The 25,350-nt window shown below is 43.5% G+C and overlaps 1 protein-coding gene across 2 annotated transcripts in view; it reads left to right on the top strand.

Annotated features, from left to right (window-relative positions):
* The window catches only part of LOC106603324 (connector enhancer of kinase suppressor of ras 2), a 64,435-nt gene that overhangs the window by 33,066 nt on the left and 6,019 nt on the right, over window positions 1–25,350 (top strand). The window contains exons 9-17 of one of the 2 annotated variants that reach the window (XM_014196858.3): window positions 13,607–13,753; window positions 19,477–19,610; window positions 19,706–19,920; window positions 21,525–21,611; window positions 22,567–22,814; window positions 23,186–23,220; window positions 24,713–24,761; window positions 24,864–24,912; window positions 25,087–25,259. In XM_014196858.3, the coding sequence (XP_014052333.1) occupies window positions 13,607–13,753; window positions 19,477–19,610; window positions 19,706–19,920; window positions 21,525–21,611; window positions 22,567–22,814; window positions 23,186–23,220; window positions 24,713–24,761; window positions 24,864–24,912; window positions 25,087–25,259 (1,137 nt within the window). The remainder of the gene's footprint in view (window positions 1–13,606; window positions 13,754–19,476; window positions 19,611–19,705; window positions 19,921–21,524; window positions 21,612–22,566; window positions 22,815–23,185; window positions 23,221–24,712; window positions 24,762–24,863; window positions 24,913–25,086; window positions 25,260–25,350) is intronic. The other variant, XM_082974572.1, reaches the window with a different exon arrangement.

Here is a 25,350-nt window from a genome sequence, read left to right as displayed (position 1 = left end):
TGTGCTGGTACTGGGCGTACCAGACTGGGAACACGCACCTCCAGGCTAGTGCGGGGAGCGGGAACAGGACGAGTCAGACTGGGCTGACGTACTTCCGGGTCCGCACGTGAGACAAGAGCTGGAAACCTAGGGCTATGGAGGCGCACAGTCGGTCTTGATCTTACCTCCTGCACAACCCGTCTTGGCTGGATGGAACTAGTAGCCCTGTATGAGTGGGGTGCTTGTACAGGGCAGACTGGGCTGTGCAGGGGCCTGATGGTAGCCGTGCGTAGAGCGGGAGTTGGGTAGCCTGGTCCTCGGAGGCTTACCGGCGACCAGATGCGCTGCGCAGGCATCCTCCTACCAGGCTGGATGCCCGCTCTAGCACGGCACCTGCGAGGGGCTGGAATAACGCGCACCGGACTGTGCGTGCGTATGGGTGAGATAGTGCGCTCCTCAGCGAAACATGGCGCTCTCCACCTCATACGCTCCTCCATATAACCACGGGTAGCTGGCTTCCGGCTCTTCCTAGGCCTAGCCAAACTACCCGTGTGCCCCCCCCCCAAAAAAAATTATTGGGGGTGCCTCTCGTGCTTCACCGCCAGTCGTGATCCTCGGAAACGTTCCCGGTCCTTACCAGCCATTCTCCATGGGCCCTCTCCGGCCATAACTTGCTCCCATGTCCATCTCTCCCGATTGTCCAAATCAAAATTCCTCTGCTCCTTCCTCTGCTGCTTGGTCCTGGTTTGGTGGGAGATTCTGTCACGGTTGTCGTCGGTAATGGAGGACCAAAACGCAGCAGGTATGTGGATGCTCATCTTGTGTATTTATTTACAAACTAAATGAACACCAAAACAACAAAACGAACAACAAAACAGTCTGGCAAGGCACAAGGCTAAACTCAGAACAATCTCCCACAAATACACAGACAAACACACCTAACTAATATAGGACTTCCAATCAAAGGCAACACCACACAGCTGCCTTCAATTGGAAGTCCACCCCAATTAACTCAACATAGAAACAGATCAACCAGACTACACATAGAAATACATCAACTTAGACCATAACTCAAAACCCGGAAATCATAAATCAAACGCCCTCCTAACTAACACACCACCCTGAACCACATAAAACAAATACCCTCTGCCACGTCCTGACCAAACTAAAATGACAATTAACCCTTATACTGGCCAGGACGTGACAACTTCAGCAAAATGTTTCCAAAAGGTTTCCTCCTGGTTCTATTTAAAGTCATGTTTCCTAAAAGTTCAACCATGGTTACATTTAATTTCAATTTTGTTAATGTTCTAGAAACATTCTCCAACTGGTTTGACATTGGGAATGTTCTCAAATATTTATTCTGTGGGAATTTCAGTGCTTCAGCATAATGTTTCCTAAAGGTTTCCTCATGGTTCTATTTAAAGCCATGTTCTCAAATTGTTCAGAGAACGTTAAGAAAGCTATCCACAAATAACGCAAGAAAACTTTAGTAGCATTCAGAGAACGTTCTAAGAATGTTATTTAAAACATATACGTTTTGTTCTCAGCGTCAAACAAAACTTTCTATCCTCTAACTTGTTAAGTGTGTTCTGGTGTGTTTTTTTGACTCATGTCATGTCTATGCTAGTATGGCTTAAATTTGCTAGCTAGTTAACCAATAACTGTAACAATGTAATTGATAGACAACAAGTGCACATTGTGCAAATATATTTGTTTTCAATAAACATTGGAGATTAAATATAGTTTTAAATGTTGCCAACAATCTGAACCAACCCTGTCACATGTGAAATGATCACTTCTGTTCTCAGAACATTTAAAAAACGTTTAGTATTACCGGTCAGAAAAACACATGGCTTCGTTCACCACAACCAATATGAAACAAAAAACATACGTTCCCATAACTTCTAAGGAACCAAATGTGCTAGCTGGGGTGTGATCTGCCACTGCAGGCAGTGAATATGCATGTGTGTCACCGCCTGTGTTTTTTTTTCTAGATGCGTCTGCATGTACAGTACCAGTGAATAGTTTGGACACCTACATTTGAAGTCGGAAGTTTACATACACTTAGGTTGGAGTCATTCAAACTCGTTTTTCAACCACTCCACAAATGTCTTGTTAACAAACTATAGTTTTGGCAAGTCGGTTAGGACATCTACTTTGTGCATGACACAAGTAATTTTTCCAACAATTGTTTACACACAGATTATTTAACTTATAATTCAGAGTATCACAATTCCAGTGGGTCAGAAGTTTACATACACTAAGTTGACTGTGCCTTTAAACAGCTTGGAAAATTCCAGAAAATGATGTCATGGCTTTAGAAGCTTCTGATAGGCTAATTGACATAATTTGAGTCAATTGAAGATATACCTGTGGATGTATTTCAAGGCCTACTTTCAAACTCAGTGCCTCTTTTCTTGACATCATGGGAAAATCAAAAGAAATCAGCCAAGACCTCAGAAAAAAGATTGTAGACCTCCACAAGTCAGGTTCATCATTCGGAGAAATTTCCAAATGCCTGAAAGTACCACGTTCATCTGTAGAAACAATAGTACGCAAGTATAAACACCATGGGACCACGCAGCCGTCACACTGCTCAGGAAGAAGACGTGTTCTGTCACCTAGAGATGAATGTACTTTGGTGCGAAAAGTGCAAATCAATCCCAGAACAACAGCAAAGGACCTTGTGAAGATGCTGGAGGAAACAGGTACAACAGTATCTATATCCACAGTGAAACGAGTCCAATATCGACATAACCTGAAAGGCCGCTCAGCAAGGAAGAAGCCACTGCTCAAAAACAGCCAAAAAAAGCCAGACATTGTTTGCAACTGCACATGGGGAGGCTTGCAAGCCGAAGAACACCATTCCAACCATGAAGCACGGGGATGGCAGCATCATGTTGTGGGGGTGCTTTGCTGCAGGAGGGACTGGTGCACTTCACAAAATAGATGGCATCATGAGGGAGGAAAATTATGTGGATATATTGAAGAAACATCTCAAGACATCAGTCAGGAAGTTAAAGCTTGGTTGCAAATTTGTCTTCCAAATGGACAATGACCCCAAGCATAATTCCAAAGTTGTGGCAAAATGGCTTAAGGACAACAAAGTCAAAGTATTGGAGTGGCCATAACAAAGCCCTGACCTCAATCCTATAGAAAATATGTGGGCAGAACTGAAAAAGTGTGTGCGAGTAAGGAGGCCTACAAAACTGACTCCAGCTCTGTCAGCTTACACCAGCTCTGTCAGGTGGAATGGGCCAAAATTCACCCAACTTATTGTGGGAAGCATGTGGAAGGCTACCTGAAACGTATGACCCAAGTTAAACAATTTAAAGGCAACGCTACCAAATACTAATTGAGTGTATGTAAACTTCTAACCCACTGGGAATGTGATGAAAGAAATAAAAGCTGAAATAAATAATTCTCTCAACTATTATTCTGACATGTCACATTCTTAAGATAAAGGGGTGATCTAACTGACCTAAAACAGGGAATTTGTGCTAGGATTAAATGTCAGGAATTGTGAAAAACTGAGTTTAAATGTATTTTGGCTAAGGTGTATGTAGACTTCTGACTTGAACTGTACTTATTCAAAGGTTTTTCTTTATTTTTACAATTTTCTACATTATAGAATAATAGTAAGACCTCCACTATGAAATAACACACATGGGAATCATGTAAACAAAAAAGTGTTTTATATTTGAGATTTTTCAAAGTTGCCACCCTTTGCCTTGATGACAGCTTTGCACACTCTTGACATTCTCTCAACCAGCTTCACCTGGACAGCTTTTCCAACAGTCTTGAAGGAATTCTAACATATGCTGAGCACTTGTTGGCTGCTTTTACAACATTTGTGAGTTTTACAACATTCCAAGATGGCGTAGCAGTCAGGCATCTTCGTCTTCGTCTGGTCTTCGTCTTGTCATGTCCCGTGTATATATCTTTTTTCTTTGCATATATTTAGTATATATTTTTTAAATATTTTTTAACCTCAACTCCAACATTCTCTCCTGCAACCAGCCTCACCCAATGTGGTATGGATCTGCTAGTATGGTTCTGCTATTTTCTTTCATTTAGAACCGGAAGCCCCAACTGTGGCTAGCCAGCTAACTAGCTACTAGCTAGTAGTCAGCTAGCCACTGCTAGCTCATCAGCTAACCTTTAGCCTGGACAACTCCTGCCAGTCTGCACAGCGCGATTCATCCCAGAGCATACCGGACTCTTTTCCCCACATCTCCGGATTCCTACTGCAAGCTCTAAACCTTTTCAACTGGATCATCGCAGCTTTCTAGCTGCTATCCGAGTGGCTACTCCTGGCTAACGTATCTGTCCCGAAGCAAGCACCAATTTGCCTGGAGCTAGCCTATGCTAGGCCCATCTCATAGCTGAAGAGGTCCATCAGCCACTCCTTGGGCTACAATACGTATTTTGCCAATTGGCCTGGACTCCTTTTACTGCCGATATGGAGCCCTGCCGATCCTTCACGACTGGTCTACCAATGTAATCCGCCCGAAGGGGCTTTCAACAGGCTCTTCCGTCGCGACGTCCCCTGAATGCCCATCTGCTAGCCTGCTAGCCGCGGCCCGCTAGCTGTCTAGAGCATATCGGACTGTAAGTTGAAGAGGCCCATCAGCCAATTTTCTTGGGCTACAATACATATTTTGCTAATTGGCCTGGACCCTTTTACTACACGGAGCCCTGCCGATTCATCACGACTGGTCTGCCGACGTAACCGCCCGAGGGGGCTACAACTGACTTCTTCCATTCCGACGTCCCTCTAAGGCCCTTCTGCTAGCCTGCTAGCCCCGGCCCGCTAGCTGTCTGAATCGCTGTGTCTCCAACCCGCTTAGCTACTCACTAGACCCCATGATCACTCGGCTACGCATGCCTCTCCCTAATGTCAATATGCCTTGTCCATTGTTGTTTTGGTTAGTGATTATTGTCTTATTTCATTGTAGAGCCTCCAGCCCTGCTCAATATGCCTTAGCTAACCCTTTTGTTCCACCTCCCACATATGCGGTGACCTCACCTGGTTTAAATGCTGTCTCTAGAGACAATACCTCTCTCATCGTCACTCAATGCCTAGGTTTACCTCCACTATATTCACATCCTACTATACCCTTGTCTGTACATTATGCCTTGAATCTATTCTTCCGTGCCCAGAAACCAGCTCGTTTTACTCTTTGTTCCGAATGCACTATACGACCAGTTCTTATAGCCTTTTGCCATACCCTTATCATACTCCTCCTCTGTTCCTCTGGTGATGTAGAGGTTAATCCAGGCCCTGCAGTGCCTAGCTCCGCTCCCATTCCCCAGGCAATCTCATTTGTTGACTTCTGTAACCATAAAAGCCTTGGTTTCATGCATGTTAACATTAGAAGCCTCCTCCCTAAGTTTGTTTTATTCACTGCTTTAGCACACTCTGCCAACCTGGATGTACTTGCCGTGTCTAAATCCTGGCTTAGGAAGGCCACCAAAACCCCTAACATTTCCATCCCTAACTATAACATTTTCCGACAAGATAGAACTGCCAAAGGGGGTGGAGTTGCAATCTACTGCAGATAGCCTGCAGAGTTCTGTCATACCATCCAGGTCTGTGCCCAAACAATTTGAGCTTCTACTTTTAAAAATCCACCTTTCCAGAAACAAGTCTCTCACCATTGCTGCTTGCTATAGACCACCTTCTGCCCCCAGCTGTGCCATGGACACCATATGTGAATTGATTGCCCCCATCTATCGTCAGAGCTCGTACTGTTAGGTGACCTAAACTGGGACATACTTAACACCCCGGCTGTCCTACAATCTAAGCTAGATGCCCTCAATCTCACACAAATTATCAATGAACCTACCAGGTACAACCCCAAATCCGTAAACACGGGCACCCTCATAGATATCATCCTAACCAACCTGCCCTCCAAATACACCTCTGCTGTCTTCAACCAGGATCTCAGCGATCACTGCCTCATTGCCTGCGTCCGTAATGGGTCCGCGGTCAAACAACCACCCCTCATCATTGTCAAACGCTCCCTAAAACACTTCAGCGAGCAGGCCTTTCTAATCGACCTGGCCCGGGTATCCTGGAAGGATATTGACCTCATTCCATCAGTAGAGGATGCCTGGTTATTCTTTAAAAGTGTTTTCCTCACCATCTTAAATAAGCATGCCCCATTCAAAAAATGTAGAACCAGGAACAGATATAGCCCTTGGTTCACTCCAGGCCTGACTGCCTTAGACCAACACAAAAACTTCTTGTGGCATACTGCATTAGCATCGAATACTGCCGCGCGATATGCAACTTTTCAGGGAAGTTAGGAACCAATATACACAGGCAGTTAGGAAAGCAAACACTAGCTTTTTCAAACAGAAATTTGCATCCTGTAGCACAAACTCCAAAACATTCTGGGACACTGTAAAGTCCATGGAGAATAAGAGCACCTCCTCCCAGCTGCCCACTGCACTGAGGCTAGGAAACACTGTCACCACCGATAAATCCATGATAATTGAGAATTTCAATAAGCATTTTTCTACGGCTGGCCATGCTTTCCATCTGGCTACCCCTACCCCGGTCAACAGCCCTGCACCCCCCACAGCAACTTGCCCAAGCCTCCCCCATTTTTCCTTCAACCAAATCCAGATAACAGATGTTCTGAATGAGCTGAAAAATCTGGACCCATACAAATCAGCTGGGCTAGACAATCTGGACCCTCTTTTTCTAAAATTGCAATTGTTGCAACCCCTATTACTAGCCTGTTCAACCTCTCTTTCGTATCGTCTGAGATCCCCAAAGATTGGAAAGCTGCCGCGGTCATCCCCCTCTTCAAAGGGGGAGACACTCTAGACCCAAACTGTTACATACCTATATCTATCCTACCCTGCCTTTCAAAGGTCTTCAAAAGCCAAGTTAACAAACAGATCACCGACCATTTCGAATCCCACCGTACCTTCTCCGCTATGCAATCTGGTTTCTGAGCTGGTCATGGCTGCACCTCAGCCACGCTCAAGGTCCTAAACGATATCATAATCTCCATCGATAAGAGACAATACTGTGCAGCTGTATTCATCGACCTGGCCAAGGCTTTCGACTCTGTCAATCACCACATTCTTATCGGCAGACTCAACAGCCTTGGTTTCTCAAATGACTGCCTCCCCTGGTTCACCAACTACTTCTCAGACAGAGTTCAGTGTGTCAAATCGGAGGGCCTGTTGTCCGGCCCTCTGGCAGTCTCTATGGGGGTGCCACAGGGTTCAATTCTCTGGCCGACTCTCTTCTCTGTATACATCAATGATGTTGCTCTTGCTGCTGGTGATTCTCTGATCCACCTCTACGCAGATGACACCATTCTGTATACTTCTGGGCTTTCTTTGGACACTGTGTTAACTAACCTGCAGATGAGCTTTAATGCCATATAACTCTCCTTCCTTGGCCTCCAACTGCTCTTAAATGCAAGTAAAACTAAATGCATGCTCTTCAACCGATTGCTGCCCGCACCTGCTCGCCCATCCAGCATCGCTACTCTGGACGGTTCTGACTTAGAATATGTGGACAACTACAAATACCTAGGTGTCTGGTTAGATTGTAAACTCTCCTTCCATACTCACATTAAGCATCTCCAATCCAAAATTAAATCTAGAATCGGCTTCCTATTTTGCAACAAAGCATCCTTCACCCATGCTGCCAAACATACCCTCGTAAAAGTGACTATCCTACCGATCCTTGACTATGGCGATGTCATTTACAAAATAGCCTTCAACACTCTACTCAGCAAATTGGATGTAGTCTATCACAGTGCCATCCGTTTTGTCACCAAAGCCCCATATACTACCCACCACTGCGACCTGTATACTCTCATTGGCTGGCCCTCGCTTCATATTTGTCGCCAAACCCACTGGCTCCAGGTTGTCTATAAGTCTTTGCTAGGTAAAGCCCCGCCTTATCTCAGCTCACTGGTCACCATAGCAGCACCCACCCGTAGCAGGCGCTCCAGCAGGTATATTTCACTGGTCACCCCCAAAGCCAATTCCACCTTTGGCCGCCTTTCCTTCCAGTTCTCTGCTGCCAATGACTGGAACGAATTGCAAAAATCACTGAAGCTGAAGACTCATATCTCCCTCTCTAACTTTAAGCACCAGCTGTCAGAGCAGGTCACAGATCATTGCACCTGTACATAGCCCAACTGTAAATAACCCATCCAGCTACCTCATCCACATACTGTTATTTATTGTTTTGCTACTTTGCAACCCAGTATCTCTACTTGCACATTCATCTCTCCAGTGTTTATTGCTAAATTGTAATTTTTTTGCCGCTATGGCCTATTTATTGCCTTACCTCCCTTATCTAACTTCATTTGCACACACTGTTTATAGACTTTTCTATTGTTATTGACTGTATGTTTGTTTATTCCATGTGTAACTCTGTGTTGTTGTTTGTGTCGAACTGCTTTGCTTTATCTTGGCCAGGTTGCTGTTGTAAATGAGAACTTGTTCTCAACTGGCCTACCTGGTGAAATATATATATATATTTTTTTAATTTAAAAAAACTCTGCGGTCCAACTCATCCCAAACCATGTCAATTAGTTTGAGGTTGGGTGATTGTGGAGGCCAGGTCATTTGATGCAGCACTCCATCACTCTCCTTCTTGGTGAAATAGCCCTTACACAGCCTGGTGGTGTGTTGGGTCATTGTCCTGTTGAAAAACAAATGATAGTCCCACTAAGCGCAAACCAGATGGGATGGCGCATAGCTGCAGAATGCTGTGGTAGCCATGCTTGTTAAGTGTGCTTGAATTCTAAATAAATCACTGAGTGTCACCAGTTGCGTCACACCTCCTCCTCCATGCTTCACGGTGGGAAGTACACATGAAGAGATTATCCGTTCACGTACTCTGTGTCTCACAATGACACGGCGGTTGGAACCAAAAATCTCAAATTTGGACTCATCAGACCAAAGCACAGATTTCCACCCGTCTAATGTCCATTGCTCGTGTTTCTTGACCCAAGCAAGTCTCTTCTTATTGGTGTCCTTTAATAGTGGTTTCTTTGCAGCAATTCGACCATGAAGGCCTGATTCATGCAGTCTCTTCTGAACAGCTGATGATGAGATTTTTCTGTTACTTGAACTCTTTGAAGCATTTATTTGGGCTGCAATTTCTGAGGCTTGTAACTCTAATGAACTTATCCTCTTCAGCAAAGGTAACTCTGGGTCTTCCTTTCCTGTGGCGGTCCTCATGAGAGCCATCTTCATCATAGCCCTTGATGGTTTTTGCGACTGCACCTGAAGAAACTTTCAAAGTTCGTGAAACGTTCCAGATTGACTGACCTTCATGTCTTAACTTCTTGGTGACATTATATATATGTATTCAGAAATTCAGATGAATAACGTGCACAAATTAAACTGCCTGCTACTCGGGCCCAGAAGGTAGGATATGCATATTATAGAAAACACTGAAGTTTCTAAAACTCTTTGAATGATGTCTGTGAGTATAACAGAACTCATGTGGCAGGCAAAAACCTGAGAAAAAATCCAACCAGGAAGTGGCTTGTAGTTTTTCTATCTAATCCCTATTCAAACTACAGTGTCTGTGGGGTCATTTTGCACTTCCTAAGGCTTCCACTAGATGTCAACAGTCTTTAGAACCTTGTTTTATGCTTCTACTGTTACTGGGCAGAGAATAGGAGCTGACTCAAGCCTGGGACCAACGAGTTGTTTACTGTGCAAGCACACAGGCACGCCGCTCTTTCTTTTTCCTGTGTAATGAATATGCTATTGTCCGGTTGGAATATTATCAAAGATTTATGTTAAAAAGACCCTAAGGATTGATTGTAAACATCGTTTGACATGTTTCTACGAACGGTAATGGAACTATTTAACTTTTCGTCTCTGGTTTTGCGCTCACCCGTTATGCCTTTGGATTAGTGATCTGAACACGCGAACAAAACGGAGGTATTTGGACATAAATATGGAGTTTATCGAACAAAACAACCTTTTTTGTGGAAGTGGGAGTCCTGGGAGTGCATTCCGATGAAGATCAGCAAAGGTAAGTAAAGATTTATAATACTAATTCTGAGTTTAGATGACTCAAGAACTTGGCGGATAAATGTATAGCTTGCTTTAATGGCTGAGCTCTGTACTCAGAATATTGAAAAATGTGCTTTCGCCGTAAAACTTTTATAACCTCTCTAGGGTAGGTGGGACGAAATCGTCCCACCTACGCATCAGCCAGTGGAATCCCGTGGCGCATTATTCAAATACCTTAGAAATGCTATTACTTGAATTTCTCAAACATATGACTATTTTACACCATTTTAAAGACAAGACTCTCGTTAATCTAACCACACTGTCCGATTTCAAAAAGGCTTTACAACGAAAGCAAAACATTAGATTATGTCAGCAGAGTACCCAGCCAGAAATAATCAGACACCCATTTTTCAAGCTAGCATATAATGTCACATAAACCCAAACCACAGCTAAATGCAGCACTAAACCTTTGATGATCTTCATCAGATGACAATCCTAGGACATTATGTTATACAATACATGCATGTTTTGTTCAATCAAGTTCATATTTATATCAGAAACCAGCTTTTTACATTAGCATGTGACGTTCAGAACTAGCATACCCACCGCAAACTTCCGGTGAATTTACTAAATTACTCACGATAAACGTTCACAAAAAACATAACAATCATTTTAAGAATTATAGATACAGAACTCCTTTATGCAATCGCGGTGTCCGATTTTAAAATAGCTTTTCAGTGAAAGCACATTTTGCAATATTCTGAGTAGATAGCCCAGCCATCACGGGCTAGCTATTTAGACACCCACCAAGTTTAGCCCTCACCAAAGTCAGATTTACTATAAGAAAAATTTGATTATCTTTGCTGTTCTTCGTCAGAATGCACTCCCAGGACTTCTACTTCAATAACAAATGTTGGTTTGGTTCAAAATAATCCATAGTTATGTTCAAATATCCTCTGTTTTGTTCGTGCGTTCAAGACACTATCCGAAGGGTGACGAAGGGTGACGCGCCCGACGCGTTTCGTGACAAAAAAAATCTAAAAATTTCTTTACCGTACTTCGAAGCATGTCAACCGCTGTTTAAATCAATTTTTATGCTATTTTTCTCGTAAAAAAGCGATAATATTCCGACCGGGAAACCCTGTTTACGTTCAAACACAGAGAAAATAAAAACATGGTGTCGCCTCGTGCACGCACCTTAGTCTCATTGTCCTCTGATCGACCACTTACCAAATGCGCTAATGTTTTTCAGCTAGGGGCTGCAAAGACATCATTCAGTTTTTTGCCGCCTTCTGAGAGCCTATGGGAGCCGTAGGAAGTGTCACGTTACAGCAGAGATCCTCAGTTTTCAATAAAGAGAATGTAGAAGCCCAAGAAATGGTCAGACAGGCCACTTCCTGTAAGGAATCTTCTCAGGTTTTTGCCTGCCATATGAGTTCTGTTATACTCACAGACACCATTCAAACAGTTTTAGAAACTTTAGGGTGTTTCCTATCCAAAGCCAATAATTATATGCATATTCTAGTTTCTGGGCAGTAGTAATAACCAGATTAAATCGGGTACGTTTTTTATCCGGCCGTGCAAATACTGCCCCCTACCCCCAACAGGTTAAAATCTGACACAGCGGTTGCATTAAGGAGAAGTGTATCTATAATTCTTTCAATAACTGTTGTAAATTTTATCAGCGTTTATGATGAGTATTTTTGTAAATTGATGTGCTCATTCACCGGAGGTTTTGGAGGGAATACATTTTCTGAACATCATGCGCCAATGTAAAATGGGGTTTATGGATATAAATATGAACTTTATCGAACAAAACATACATGTATTGTCTAACATTGAGTCCTGGGAGTGTCATCTGATGAAGATCATCAAAGGTTAGTGATTAATTTTAGCTGTATTTCTGGTTTTTGTGACGCCTCTCCTTGCTTGGAAAATGGCTGTGTGGGTTTTCTTGTTACGGCGCTGTCCTAACATAATCTAATGTTATGCTTTCGCCATAAAGCCTTTTTGAAATCGGACAATGTGGTTGGATTAACGAGAAGATTATCTTTACAATGGGATATAATAATTGTATGTTTGAGAAATTTGAATTATGAGATTTTTGTTGTTTTGAATTTGCCGCCCTGCTATTTCACTGGCTGTTGAATAGGGTGTACCGCGGGTGGGATGTTAGCGTCCCACATGTCCCAGAGAGGTTAAAGTAATGATGGACTGTCGTTTCCCCTTTGCTTATTTGAGCTGTTCTTGCTTTTATATGGACTTAGTCATTTACCAAACAGGGCTGTCTTCTGTATACCACCCCTACCTTGTCACAACACAACATATTGGCTTAAATGCATTAAGGAAAGAAATTCCAGAAATTAACTTTTAACAAGGCACATCTGCTAATTGAAATGCATTCCAGGTGACTACCTCATTAAGCTGGTTGAGAGAATTGCAAGAGTGTGCAAAGCTGTCTTCAAGGCAAAGGGTGGCTACTCAAAGAATCTAAAACCTAAAATATATTTTGATTTGTTTAACACTTTTTTGGTTACTACATGATTCCATATGTGTTATTTCATAGTGTTGATGTCTTCACTATTATTCTACAATGTAGAAAAAAAAATAAAGAATGAGTAGGTGAGTCCAGTCTTTTGACTGGTACTGTGTATAGAGTATGTGTGTGTATTGTACTGTATGTACAGTAATTGTGTCTGTCTGTGTCTTTTTAAGACAGGCGATGTTTGTAGTCTTTGTGGGAGTGAAATGGGTCATTGCCAGTCGGCATCGAAGCTGTTGTGAACACAGAGACAGTGTCTCAGCCAAACAGTGATGTGTGTGTGTGTGTGTGTGTGTGTGTGTGTGGGTGTGTTTTTATAGTTTGACTATGTTGCCATGCCAGTCCCTGAGTAGAATAATGTAACCTGTTTACAGATAAGTTGCATTATTAACATTGGCACTCTACAGAGCACAGAGGTAGAGAGAGGTGCTCAGCGTGGCGTAGAGAGGGAGGAAGGGAGAGGGAGGGAGGGGGACGTGACCTGCTTTTTCTGCTCCCCTGCCTCTACTGAAGCCTGCCTGGGAGCACACCGCCATCAGTAGATCCAAGCTCACTGTAGCACAGCTGCACACTGTCTGTTGCGGGTCAGAGCCCAGTAGGGCTTGGCGCTGATGCCTTGCGATACATTATAGGTCGGCACGAGGTGCAACACTATCAGTTTGTTTAACTTCTGTTAAACGTTGTTTAACATTGTACAACAGATGGGACAGAATTTTGAAAATGGTTATGTTCAGTCAAGAAAATAAATAAAAGGAACAACATTTTGTCTACATTGTATGCAACACTTTCCAGCACATGCTGTTTAGTTAACTGTTTTTGTGCAAAAGGCCATTCTTATCCAAGCACTGTAATTTGTGGGAATGGGCTGTAGTGTATTGGAATGGTTTTGCAGTTGTTTTCACCGTCATTATCTCCGGTGTTCCTCTTAGGCATAGTTGGTTGAAGAGATGTTCAGAACCACAGTAGCTACTGTAATTTACTAGCTCTATTGCCATGATTGGTTGAGTATTTCTTCAGCCTCACTGAGAGTGTTGAATTGTCTCTCTCCTCTGTGGTGTATCTGTGCAGGTGGGCTGGCAGCTGAAGAACCTGGTGAATGCCCTCAGAGAAGACCCCAATGGAGTCATCCTCACCCTGAAGAAGAGACCTCAGAACACTCTCACATCTGCCCCTGCACTGCTCAAGAATGTACGATGGAAACCCCTTGCACTCCAGGTAATTATATTATGATGTGATTGGTTTTGTTTGAATATCTGTTGAGGATTCCTTCTGGTAGATATGAATAGCAATTATTTCACCAATTCATCTGGTTGCTGTTTAATTTTAGCGATAAGGAACAAAGCGCTCATTATTGATAATGACCAACTGGCCTAGAAGTTCCTTATGAGTGCCGCAATGTTAATAAATTACATTATGATACATGATGAATTAAAGGGTAATTATCTGTGAGTAAGCACTTAACTTATAACTCATATCTGGTCACTCTTTAATTGAGTTCTAATGGATTGTGTGGAGTGTAATGATTTATATATACACTAGATGACTGACAGGGGGGTGCTATTTTGAAGACCCCGCGCCTCAATTTTGGTACATGTAATTTTGTACTTTAAACATTTAATTGAAATACTGTAGAATTCCATTCATTCCTATGGAGGACTGCTTCTTCTGTCGAAAGCCAATATGGCAGACCGGTGGCTTCAAATCGGCCAATACAAAGCATCAGCAATCCAGGGTTTATATACATCATTGGTGGCGCGTCAGTGAAGGAGATAGTGAATCCATTGTGCTGCTCAGTGTGGATGTAGTACAGACAGTACAGTATGGGGACTGGCTGGGGGAAACAGGGGCTGCCTGAGGAGGAGGAACAAAGACAGAACGCTAGCTGGGGAGGATGACGGTAGAGGGGGTTGGGGGTTGGGGGTTTACTTCATAACTGCCTGGATGGTTTTTCTTCGGGAGCCCTGTACTGCGTGAGAGCTATTTTTAGGTCTGCACTAGGCTTACTCATTTTCATGCTGCATGGGTTGCCTTGATGATGCCCAGGACCGTTTCTGTGGTTACATGTCTTTGGCATCTGCAGTGAAATCAGTTAATGCGTTCAGATAATCAGCACATCATCATCATATCTCGATATGTGGAGCCAGAATGGTTGCTCCTGTATGGGACTGTGATGAGGGTGTGCATATGCACTGCAGTCATGTCAGGGAAATAATGATGGATTGATTATTTGGCACAGTGGCATGTTTTTCAGTCTGAAATGAACAGGGTTCTGCTTGAGCTATGCTTCATTATTGTGGCTGAATAAAATTAAAAAAAATGGAGTATTGGATTGCCTTCCAGGGAGGTTATTGTTGGCAGTCTTACAGGTTAAACAAACAAATACACACAAAGGTTACCAATCAGTCAGGAACAGTAGAATTCACCCAGTGTTTGGTTAATGAAGCACCTCAGAGTTAAATGACAGCATGCCGGATGACTGTAGGAGCAGCTGATATATGGTACGAACACTGTTAGAGTGACTTTGTCTCCCAGGACTGTTTATGATGGATGTGTCAGTCAAAAAGAGTCAGACCACCGGAGCTCAACACGGCTTAGAGAAAGGGTAGCCTGTTCTATTTTTAAATTAACTCGTTACCAAATAGATGATGACAGAGAAGCCTATGGAAAATCCAGGTAGTAGAGGACAAAGACAATGTGAGATGAATTTGAAATGAATCTTCAATGAACCACCATCAAGCACTCAGTGTTTCCCATTGTGGATAAGAGTCAATGAAGAGTGAACCTAGCCATCTGTTCATCCAGTGTCATACAGTAGTACTCTCAGTCAGCTGCCCTGGACAGACTGATAGGACACAGACAGAACCAAGGACAGAGGTTAATGCTGAGGTTAATGTGGCTGCTCATAGTGGGAGCACTACCAGCTGTAATCATTATTTTGTGCAGGGTTGTCTTTTAATAATAATACAGTGCAGTTGGAAAGTATTCAAGTATTCCAGTACTCCTTGACCTTTTCCACATTTTCTTACATTACAGCCTTATTCTAAAATTATCATCAATCTACACACAATAGCCCGTAATATAACATTTTGCACATTAAAAATACAAATTTGAAATAACATATTTACATAAGTATTCAGACCCTTTACTCAGTACTTTGTTGAAGCAACTTTGGCAGCGATTACAGCCTCGAGCCTTCAAGGATATCTCTGTACTTTGCTCCATTCATCTTTCCCTCGATCCTGACTAATCTCCCATTTCCTGCCACGGAAAAACATCCCCACAGCATGACGTTGCCACCACTATGCTTCACCGTAGGGATCGTGCCAGGTTTCCTCAAGACATGACACTTGGCATAGGGAATCTTGTTTCTCATGGTCTGAGTCCTTTAGGTGCCTTTTGGCAAACTCCAAGCGGGCTGTCATGTGCCTTTTACTGAGTGGCTTCCGTCTGGCAACTCTACCATAAAAGCCTGATTGGTGGTATGCTGCAGAGATGGTTGTCCTTCTGGAAGATTCTCCCATCTCCACAGAGGAACTCAGGAGCTCTGTCAGAGTGACCATCAGGTTATTGGTCACCTCCCTGACCAAGGCCCTTCTCCTCTCATTGTTCAATTTGGCCGGGTGGCCAGCTCTAGGAAGACTCCAAACTTCTTCCATTTAAGAATGATGGAGGCCACTGTGTTCTTTGGGGCCTTAAATGCTGCAGAACTTTTTTTCTACTCTTCCGCAGATCTGTTCCTTGACACAATCCTGTCTCGGAGCTCTATGGACAATTACTTCGACCTCATGGCTTGGTTTTTGCTCTGACATGCACTGTCACCTGTGGGACCTTTTATAGGCAGGTGTGAGCCTTTCCAAATGATATCCAATCAATTGAATTTACAACACGTGGACTCCAATCAAGTTGAAGAAACATCTCAAGGATGATCAATGGGAACAGGATGCATCTGAGCTCAATTTTCGAGTCTCAGAGCAAAGGGTCTAAATACTTATGTAAATAAGGTGTTAAACCTGTTTTCGCTTTGTCATTATGTGGTATTTTGTGTAGATTGATGAAGGAAAAAATTTATTAAAATCCATTTTGGAATAAGGCTGTAACATAACAAAATGTGGAAAAAGTTAAGGGGTCTGAATACTTACCGAATGCACTGTAAATGCCATTTAGCAGACGATTTTATCCAAAGCGATTAACAATATTGCGTGCATACATTTTACATATGGCTGGTCATATGGCTGGTCATATGGCTGGTCAATCCCACTATCCTGGCGCCATGCTCTACCAACTGAGCTACAGAAGACCAGAAGATCTTGTTTTGTTTCCTAACCTATTCATAAGCCACTGCTTCATATTTCCTTATTTTTAGTTTTTTTCCCCTGTTTTGGTCTGAGAGACATGAAAAATCTAACAGTTGGGGTATTTTCTTTTGACAGCACTGAGCCAACACATTTACACCATCATTTTAACTTTTCTTGTAGTGATGTATTAATAATGAAGAAGTACATAAAATGGATTTCTATTTTGAGTGTTATTTATTATTAATTACACAAGTCCAGGAGAAGGAGTGAGCTCTAGTTGTTCCGAAGCCTCCGTGGTCATACATACTTATCAGGAAGGAATATGGCTCTGATTTCATTGATAGGAGTTCAAGGAAAATGACAGAGCAATGATAATTTATCGTAGAAGTGGACTCAAAAGAGTAAAAGGAAAATATATGAACATTTAGTTTTTTGCTTTACGTTGTAATGTGATTTTCACAGGACCTTTACCAATCAGATGTTATTGGGCACGGGGTTGAGTCATCACAGTAGGTTAGACTTCCTAGTGTATCTCCTGGGGAGAGAGGGCTCATCCTCACCACACTTGACACAACTTGAAGAAATGTCCTCTGGTCTGATGAAACAAAAACAGAACTGTTTGGCCATAATGACCATCGTTATGTTTGGAGGAAAAAGGGGGAGGCTTGCAAGCCGAAGAACACCATTCCAACCGTGAAGCACGGGGGTGGCAGCATCATGTTGTGGTGGTGCTTTGCTGCAGGAGGGACTGGTGCACTTCACAAAATAGATGGCATCATGAGGGAGGAAAATTATGTGGATATATTGAAGAAACATCTCAAGACATCAGTCAGGAAGTTAAAGCTTGGTCGCAAATGGGTCTTCCAAATGGACAATGACCCCAAGCATACTTCCAAAATTGTGGCAAAATGGCTTAAGGACAACAAAGTCAAGGCATTGGAGCAGCCATCACAAAGCCCTGACCTCAATCCTATAGAACATTTGTGGGCAGAACTGAAAAAGTGTATGCGAGCAAGGAGGCCTACAAACCTGACTCAGTTACACCAGCTCTGTCAGGAGGAATGGGCCAAAATTCGCCCAACTTATTGTGGGAAGCTTGTGGAAGGCTACCCAAAACGTTTGACCCAAGTTAAACAATTTAAAGGCAATGCTACCAAATACTAATTGAGTGTATGTAAACTTCTGACCCACTGGGAATGTGATGAAAGAAATAAAAGCTGAAATAAATCATTGTCTCTACTATTATTCTGACATTTCACATTCTTAAAATAAAGTGGTGATCCTAACTGACCTAATACAGGGAATTTTTACTAGGATTAAATGTCAGGAATTGTGAAAAACTGAGTTGAAATATATTTGGCTAAGGTGTATGTAAACTTCCGACTTCAACTGTATATAGTCGTGATCCCAGAATCCCTTGTTGTTAGGGGTCCTGTTGTTATCCCCTCTATTAGTTGCCAAAAACCTCTCATTTACTGAACTTTTCGCCACATTTGTTGATAAAGAAATCTGAAAATACTCTGGATGCATTGAGTAACATGATAAGAATATTCCTGGAAAATGTGGGGTAGGTGCAACATAAAACAAAAAAATTCAAAGAAGTCTTCACCTATAAGATGCTTTTTGATCTCTCCTAGCTGTGCCACTGAGGAACTAGAGCAAGCACACTTGTAGTTTTTTGGGTTGGAACACAGCCCTGCATCCCCACCATCACACAATTACTGTTGTTTACCTAATCCAAAAACATTCCATTATAAATCGCAATGTAGGTCAGGTAGGCATCATTTGAAAGCTTGTTCTATTGCCAACATGACTAGCTAAATTATAAAATACGATATTACAGTGTTAGGCTTTCACAATGCAATTCAGAGAAACAGATGGTCATTTTTGTTCACATAGTTAAGGAGTCATGAGAGCATTCAGGTGCGTGTGACGACACAATAGACCAACAGGCTCATTCTGGTCAGGGTATGACGCCATGTCATCTGGTAACTGTACATCAAACATGATGATCATAAACATTGACATTGAATATGACATGAGTTTTATATTATGTAAATGTGAAGTAAACATTTGGACTGGCAGGTGTTTGGCTTGCTTGTGACATCAAAGCGACATTTATTCTAATCCTCAACGTCTCATCTTTCTAAATACGTAGAGTCCTATTAATGTACAGCATTTCCCTCACTCAGACAACAAAACATTTGCAAAAGTTGCCCAATTAGCAGGAGGGGTAAGTCGCTTTGCACCGCTGCGAGGTGCTCAGGTTTATAATGACTGTCAGTCAAAACCCACCCAGCACTGTGAAGCGCAAAGCCAACGCTCTGAAGTCATGAATAACATGTTACTGTACATCCACTGTGTTCCAATCTAGATGTTTATCAGTGGCCAAATCTGCCATTTACAACCTGTGAATGGGTACATGTGTAGAGGGCTATGAGAACTCTCTGACTAGCACACAAGCTCACAACATTGCACCCTAATCCTCTAGTAACTCAAACATGGAGAACTATATTCTATAGGATCATGTCATAAAATGCTATGAATTAGAAATGATTGCATTTAGGAAATTGTTTAATACTTCTGCATCCTGCTATCCTGCTCGGTCTTGCTGTCTACATGAGTCCACCCTTGTCCCTACAGCCCATCCCCACCAGTCCCAACAGTGAGTCCAACACCCCGCCCAACAGCATGGGGACCATGGGGATGTCCTCTACGCTGGACAGTGGCCATGACGTCTTCATCCTGTCCCCAGTCTCTGGCCTCTATGGACACAGGTGAGCCTACCAAACCCATACAGCTACTGTTTACTGTACTGTTTAGTCCTGTTGCGCCTGCCTGATCTTCTCCATACCCTACCTGTTAATCACAGAGACGAGATAGGCATCATGTCCTGCGATGACATCAGCAAGTACAGCATGGAGAAGATGGGTATGAAGGGCTCGGAGTCTCCCAGCTTCTACCTGGACCACGATGGGGGCAAGTACTTCACGTTGGTGGAGGAGGATTGTCTGGCCCTGGGGCAGGAGTACGAGACTAGGGGTCGCTCCACGGGGGTCAGGCGGAGGGACAGGACACCCACCCATGGTGAGTCACCCAGCCCAGATTGGTAGCACTACCAACCAACCACCCTCTTCTCTCTGGGCAGTAGTGTAATGTTAAAGGAGCATTGAAGAGTGGAATTCCAGGCGAGGTGGGTAGCTCTCCTCTCCTGCCCTCATTTAAGCTCATTCTCCTACAGTGTTTCCAGCTGTAAATGGCACGTGGAGAACGTACAGTGAAGCCCCGTGGCAATTGCTATGCAGAGTAGAGATTATTATTATGCACCCCAGCGTATTCATGTTTCACAGAAACCCCTCCCTCTCACACCCCAGCACCACCCCCCACGCCCACAGTCAGACATCCCCTGTCATTGCCCCTTCATCAGCAGCAGCACTGCAGCAGTAGGATGGCCAGCGTCAGGATGACATCACCTAAGATCAGCCTGACTATTCTACATGCCACCTCTGTCTGCACTTTACATGATGAGCTCATTCACATTACTCCACGGGACAACTCTGGAATATTTAGTGATTGACACACTGTCTGTAAACACTGGGATAAGGAAAGGAGGTCTTTGCCAGCCCTTGACAATGTACAGTATTCTATCCGTCCATCAGACTGAAATGGCTGTTGAGGCTCTGTTGAGGCTCAGTTTGCCGTGTATTGTACAGTGTGTAGTGGTGCAGAGATAAATCCCTTTGGCTCTGCCAGACGGAGTGTTTTTCATGTTAACAGTCTGCCAGGGAAGTGACAGTGGATTCCTTCCAAGCCCATAATGGCTCCAAGCAGGGTACGATCTGCTCATCCCAGTCTGTGGAGGCACCATGTGTCATGATAAGGCCCATCACAGTCTCTCTCATGCTCACACATTCACACACGTGCAGCAGGTCTACCGTTTCCCCTTCACTCTAAAGCTCACTTCTTTTCAACTGGATTCCCATGCTATAACCTACTCCTCTTATACCCCTTACTTTCCTGCCTGCACTTTAAACACTGTCAGGCAGACATCCACCCACACACAGCCACTCCTCTCTCACCATATCTCACCCTCTCAGTGAGACAGCCCCCACTCTTCCCTCAGCTCCTAGCTCTCCCTCCGCTCTTCCCTCAGCTCCTAACTCTCCCTCCACTCTTCCCTCAGCTCCTAGCTCTCCCTCCGCTCTTCCCTCAGATCCTAACTCTCCCTCCACTCGTCCCTCAGCTCCTAACTCTCCCTCCACTCACACTTCAGCTCCTGACTCTCCCTCCACTCACACCTCAGCTCCTAACTCTCCCTCCACTCTTCCTTCAGCTCCTAGCTCTCCCTCCGCTCTTCCCTCAGCTCCTAACTCTCTCACCGCTCTTCCCTCAGCTTCTAACTCTCCCTCCACTCACACCTCAGCTCCTAACTCTCCCTCCACTCTTCCCTTAGCTCCTAACTCTCCCTCCACTCTTCCCTCAGCTCCTAACTCTCCCTCCACTCACACCTCAGCTCCTAACTCTCCCTCCACTCTTCCCTCAGCTCCTAACGCTCCCTCCACTCACACCTCAGCTCCTAACTCTCCCTCCACTCTTCCCTCAGCTCCTAACTCTCCCTCCACTCTTCCCTCAGCTCCTAACTCTCCCTCCACTCACACCTCAGCTGACATGCTACTTGGACTTCTTTCCAGGTGACCTCAGGCCAGTTTCCATGCCAACGGATTACAACTGGATGGCAGAGACAAAGGAGCCAAATATGTACAAGAGAGGTAGCAGAGGTGGGTCCTTAAGTTCAGGTAGTCTCCTCAGTACCCCCCTTAAATGCCTTGAATAGGAGAAGGAAGTAGCTTTTGTTTCACTGCTTCTGCAAAGTACAGACTCCTAATGAGGACCAATCACAGTCCCCACTGTCAACAACATGACTAATCATCTGCTTCTTTGGCAACCTTTTATTCATTTAACTGGAACTGCCACACGTACTGGCATAGAGCACAATGGTTTCTTTAGACTTCACATTTAACCAGGGAATCTTGACAGAAACATGAATGCACATTTAGAACTCTTTTTAAACTGCACTGTATAAAGATGAAGCTATCACAAGAAGCTCAGCCATTTTTTTTTTTTTAACAAAATGAGATTCAATCTATTACATATAGACAACATGTTCATGTCAGGCATTAATTGAGTTGAAAACCTAATATTTGTTTTGCACTGATTTTAGTGGTGGTTAGCTTTGTGAGACTATGTATAGCAGTTATGTTGAGTGAGCTGTAGTGAGAGCATCTCACTCCCACGACTTGTGTTATAAATAGCGAGTGCTGATATAAAGAACATAGCTGCCTCCCTCTGCTCTGAAACCACACACTGTTGAAGGCCTGCCCTCACTGATGGAAGGTAACGTGACAGAGGTTGGTTTCTGTGGAAACATGCAGGTCTGTGAGGTTAATGAAGCGCTATGGACTAAAGCTATGGAAACAACATTAAACATTACCTCAGGGGCTGCTCACACTTTGACTCAACGTCAGAACGCAAGTATCGAACCAGAAATCTTCTGAAAGTTTATTTTCCTTTCAAATGATGCTTCATTATACCTTTGGTAAGAGTTTGTTTTGCCATCAAGCATTTGAATGTGATAGGCACTCTAGGACTCCTAATGAACAAATACCAACCTCTCTGGGCTTCCAAATGACACAACTTTGCACCCCCTTTCCCTCCTTCCCTGACCTCTGCTAGACTCAGACAACTCCCTGCTACGTTACCTGAGCGACGACAAGATCCTGGTGATCCAGGAGGAGCCAGATGTTTCCAGGGAATGCAAGCGGGACACTGGGCGGCGTTCCCGCAAGAAGAGCCACAACCCCAGCAGCCCCAGCTATCCCATCAGCCCATCCATGCTGGCCCCGCCCATCAGACTGGACTCAGGACCCCCAGAGGGCCTGTCCTTCTCACTGCCTGAGAGCAACACTGTGCCAATGTACCACGTGAGTCATCACAGCTACTGTTTTTATTTGTCAACCTGCATCAAGAATGACAATATGGCTATTAACGCAGTCAGACATAGTGGCATAGTGGTTTGGCAATGCAGATTCAACATATTTGTGTCACAGAGCAGTGATGTTTTTGTGGTTAAAGCGTTTTTGAGGTCACACTATTAGATAAGTGAGTCAGTTTGCCACACTGCCACCCATACTTCAACAACCCCAGACACCCCATGATTCCTGCCCCTGATCTTCTGATCTGCCTGCCTGGTCACAACTGGAAACACAGTCCACCCTCTGAGATGACAGTGTGCTATGATCTCTCTCTCTCTCTTTCTCTCTGATGCGCTAATCTGCTCTTTACCTTTCCGCAGAGAGCTGGAGACACACTGAGAGCTGACACTGACAGGTAAGTGAGCATTTCTTCTCCATGGGGTCAAGGGGACAATCTAGGGATGATTTTGTGAAGAACATTGATTTATTTAATGATTTAAAAAAAAAATGATGTGTGGGACTACCTTCCAATTTGGTTTGTATCATACTGCTATCAGTAAATCGAAAGCTTTTTATCAACTATCAACATTTCACTGATATATACAGTACTTTATATTGTGAATGTTTTGATATTGGATTTACAGTATATTAGTTCCCCACTTCTGCAAATTATTTTTATTCAACCAATGACTCTTTTGAGTAAAGTAAATTGCTGTCATCCTGCATACCATCATATGAATTATCCTAGTTGAGATTATTTTTGCCTTCAGTGTGTTGTTACAATTGATTAACTTAATTGAAATGACCTCAAGGGAATGACATTTAAACATACATCATGAGGGTTGCCAAGCAGGCAATATTTCTTCTTTACCCTTCACTGACCTAAATCATATTTTCTGATTCGATTTAAGAAACACTGTGCTTTGTTCCAATTGATGCTACAATCCAACCCAATTCAACATCTTTCCCACAGTCAGTGTTCAGTGGGTGCTCCAACCATGTAGTTATAAAATAGTACAGTAGATCTGGCAGTAGAGAAGTCCTCTCAGCCATTTTTACAGTGATGAGTGCTGATTAAGGTGTTCATAAATGGCCGACATGCGCAGCACATCCCCTCAGCGGTTTCCGTTGTGCTGTGCTGAGCTCTACTGAGACACAGAGACTGGCTGAATTGGATTTCCTGCCACCTGCTCTGTGGTTTAGCTCACTTCTTTCACTTGCTGGAAACAATACAGTACTTGTCCAAATGTATCAGGCCTTAGTTTAGATCATTCTCTTTGGTAGAATGGATGCACTGGCGCTCAGTTTGTACACCGAGTATATGGGTAGGTGAAGAGCAATTATGTTCAAGCCAAGGTGTCAGTATGATGGTCAGATACCTCTATGTGTTTGACATCCAGTCCACTGCATGTTACACACCCAAAAGAGATGTTTCTGTACCTAATACACTATGATTGACAGTAGGAAAGCTGGATCTGAGTGTATTACAAAAGTAAGTAGTGAGACTTATATTGAGAATGCTATGTGATGTCCATTTCTTCAGTCAGTGTCCATGTTTCAGTACCACGGTACCACCCGTCAGTAGAGCCATTTCCAGATGGGCATTCAGGCCAGCCATGGGAATGATACCGATACTAAGTTCTTTGGGATGAATTCTAGCATGAGATAGACTCAAACAAATCAATGTTTAATGTACTCCATGTAACTTATGCATTCATGTCAATGGAATATACATTCATATTTTACTCGCATACAGTAGATATCAAGTTACGATTCTGCTTTTTATGATGAATAATATCCATGTAAGGATTAGTTTGATACCAGTACAGGATGATCTCATCCCCAGATAAAGAGGATTAGCATCCATTTTGTTGTAGGCTTACAAACCTGATCTCCCCTCTCCTCAGGTATGCTAGTTTTGGCATCGAAAGACAAGGAGGCTCATCCATGAGGAAGGTAAAGTCAAAGATTTAAATACTACTGTTACTCCCCTGGTATGAGTCCTGTACTTTAGACACCTCTTCTAATCAAACCCTCTCCTCTTCCCTCTCCTTGCAGTCATTTCACTATGCGTCTTTAAGGACTAAGACCAAAAAGAGGACCAAAGGTGAGACGTGGGATAAATCCATTCACTGTGAGGATTCTTTTGGTGGTCAATCATTTTATATTAGGATTTGTGATGGGTTTGAAATTATGCTAGTACTGAGGATATCATCCCGGGAATGTTTAGTGTGTTCATGTGTCTATGAGAATTCCCTGTGATATCCTGCTCTCCACCCAGGTTCTCTGACTAGCGCTAGCCGTAGGCGTATCTCCTGTAAGGACCTGGGCCATGGGGACTGTGAGGGCTGGCTGTGGAAGAAGAAGGATGCCAAGGGCTACTTCACCCAGAAGTGGAAGAAGTACTGGTTCATCCTCAAGGACTCCTCGCTCTACTGGTACACCAACCAGAATGTAAGCTGCTCTCTGACAAGTACATTACAGCTGTCAAACAAGACTTTATTTTCTCTTATCTGCCACAACAGGCTTGCTGTTTACCAACACT

The sequence above is a fragment of the Salmo salar genome, chromosome 04 (genome assembly GCF_965601325.2).
Source record: "Salmo salar chromosome 04, fSalSal1, whole genome shotgun sequence".
NCBI lineage: Eukaryota > Metazoa > Chordata > Actinopteri > Salmoniformes > Salmonidae > Salmo > Salmo salar.
This window is presented reverse-complemented; position numbering and strand designations above follow the sequence as displayed.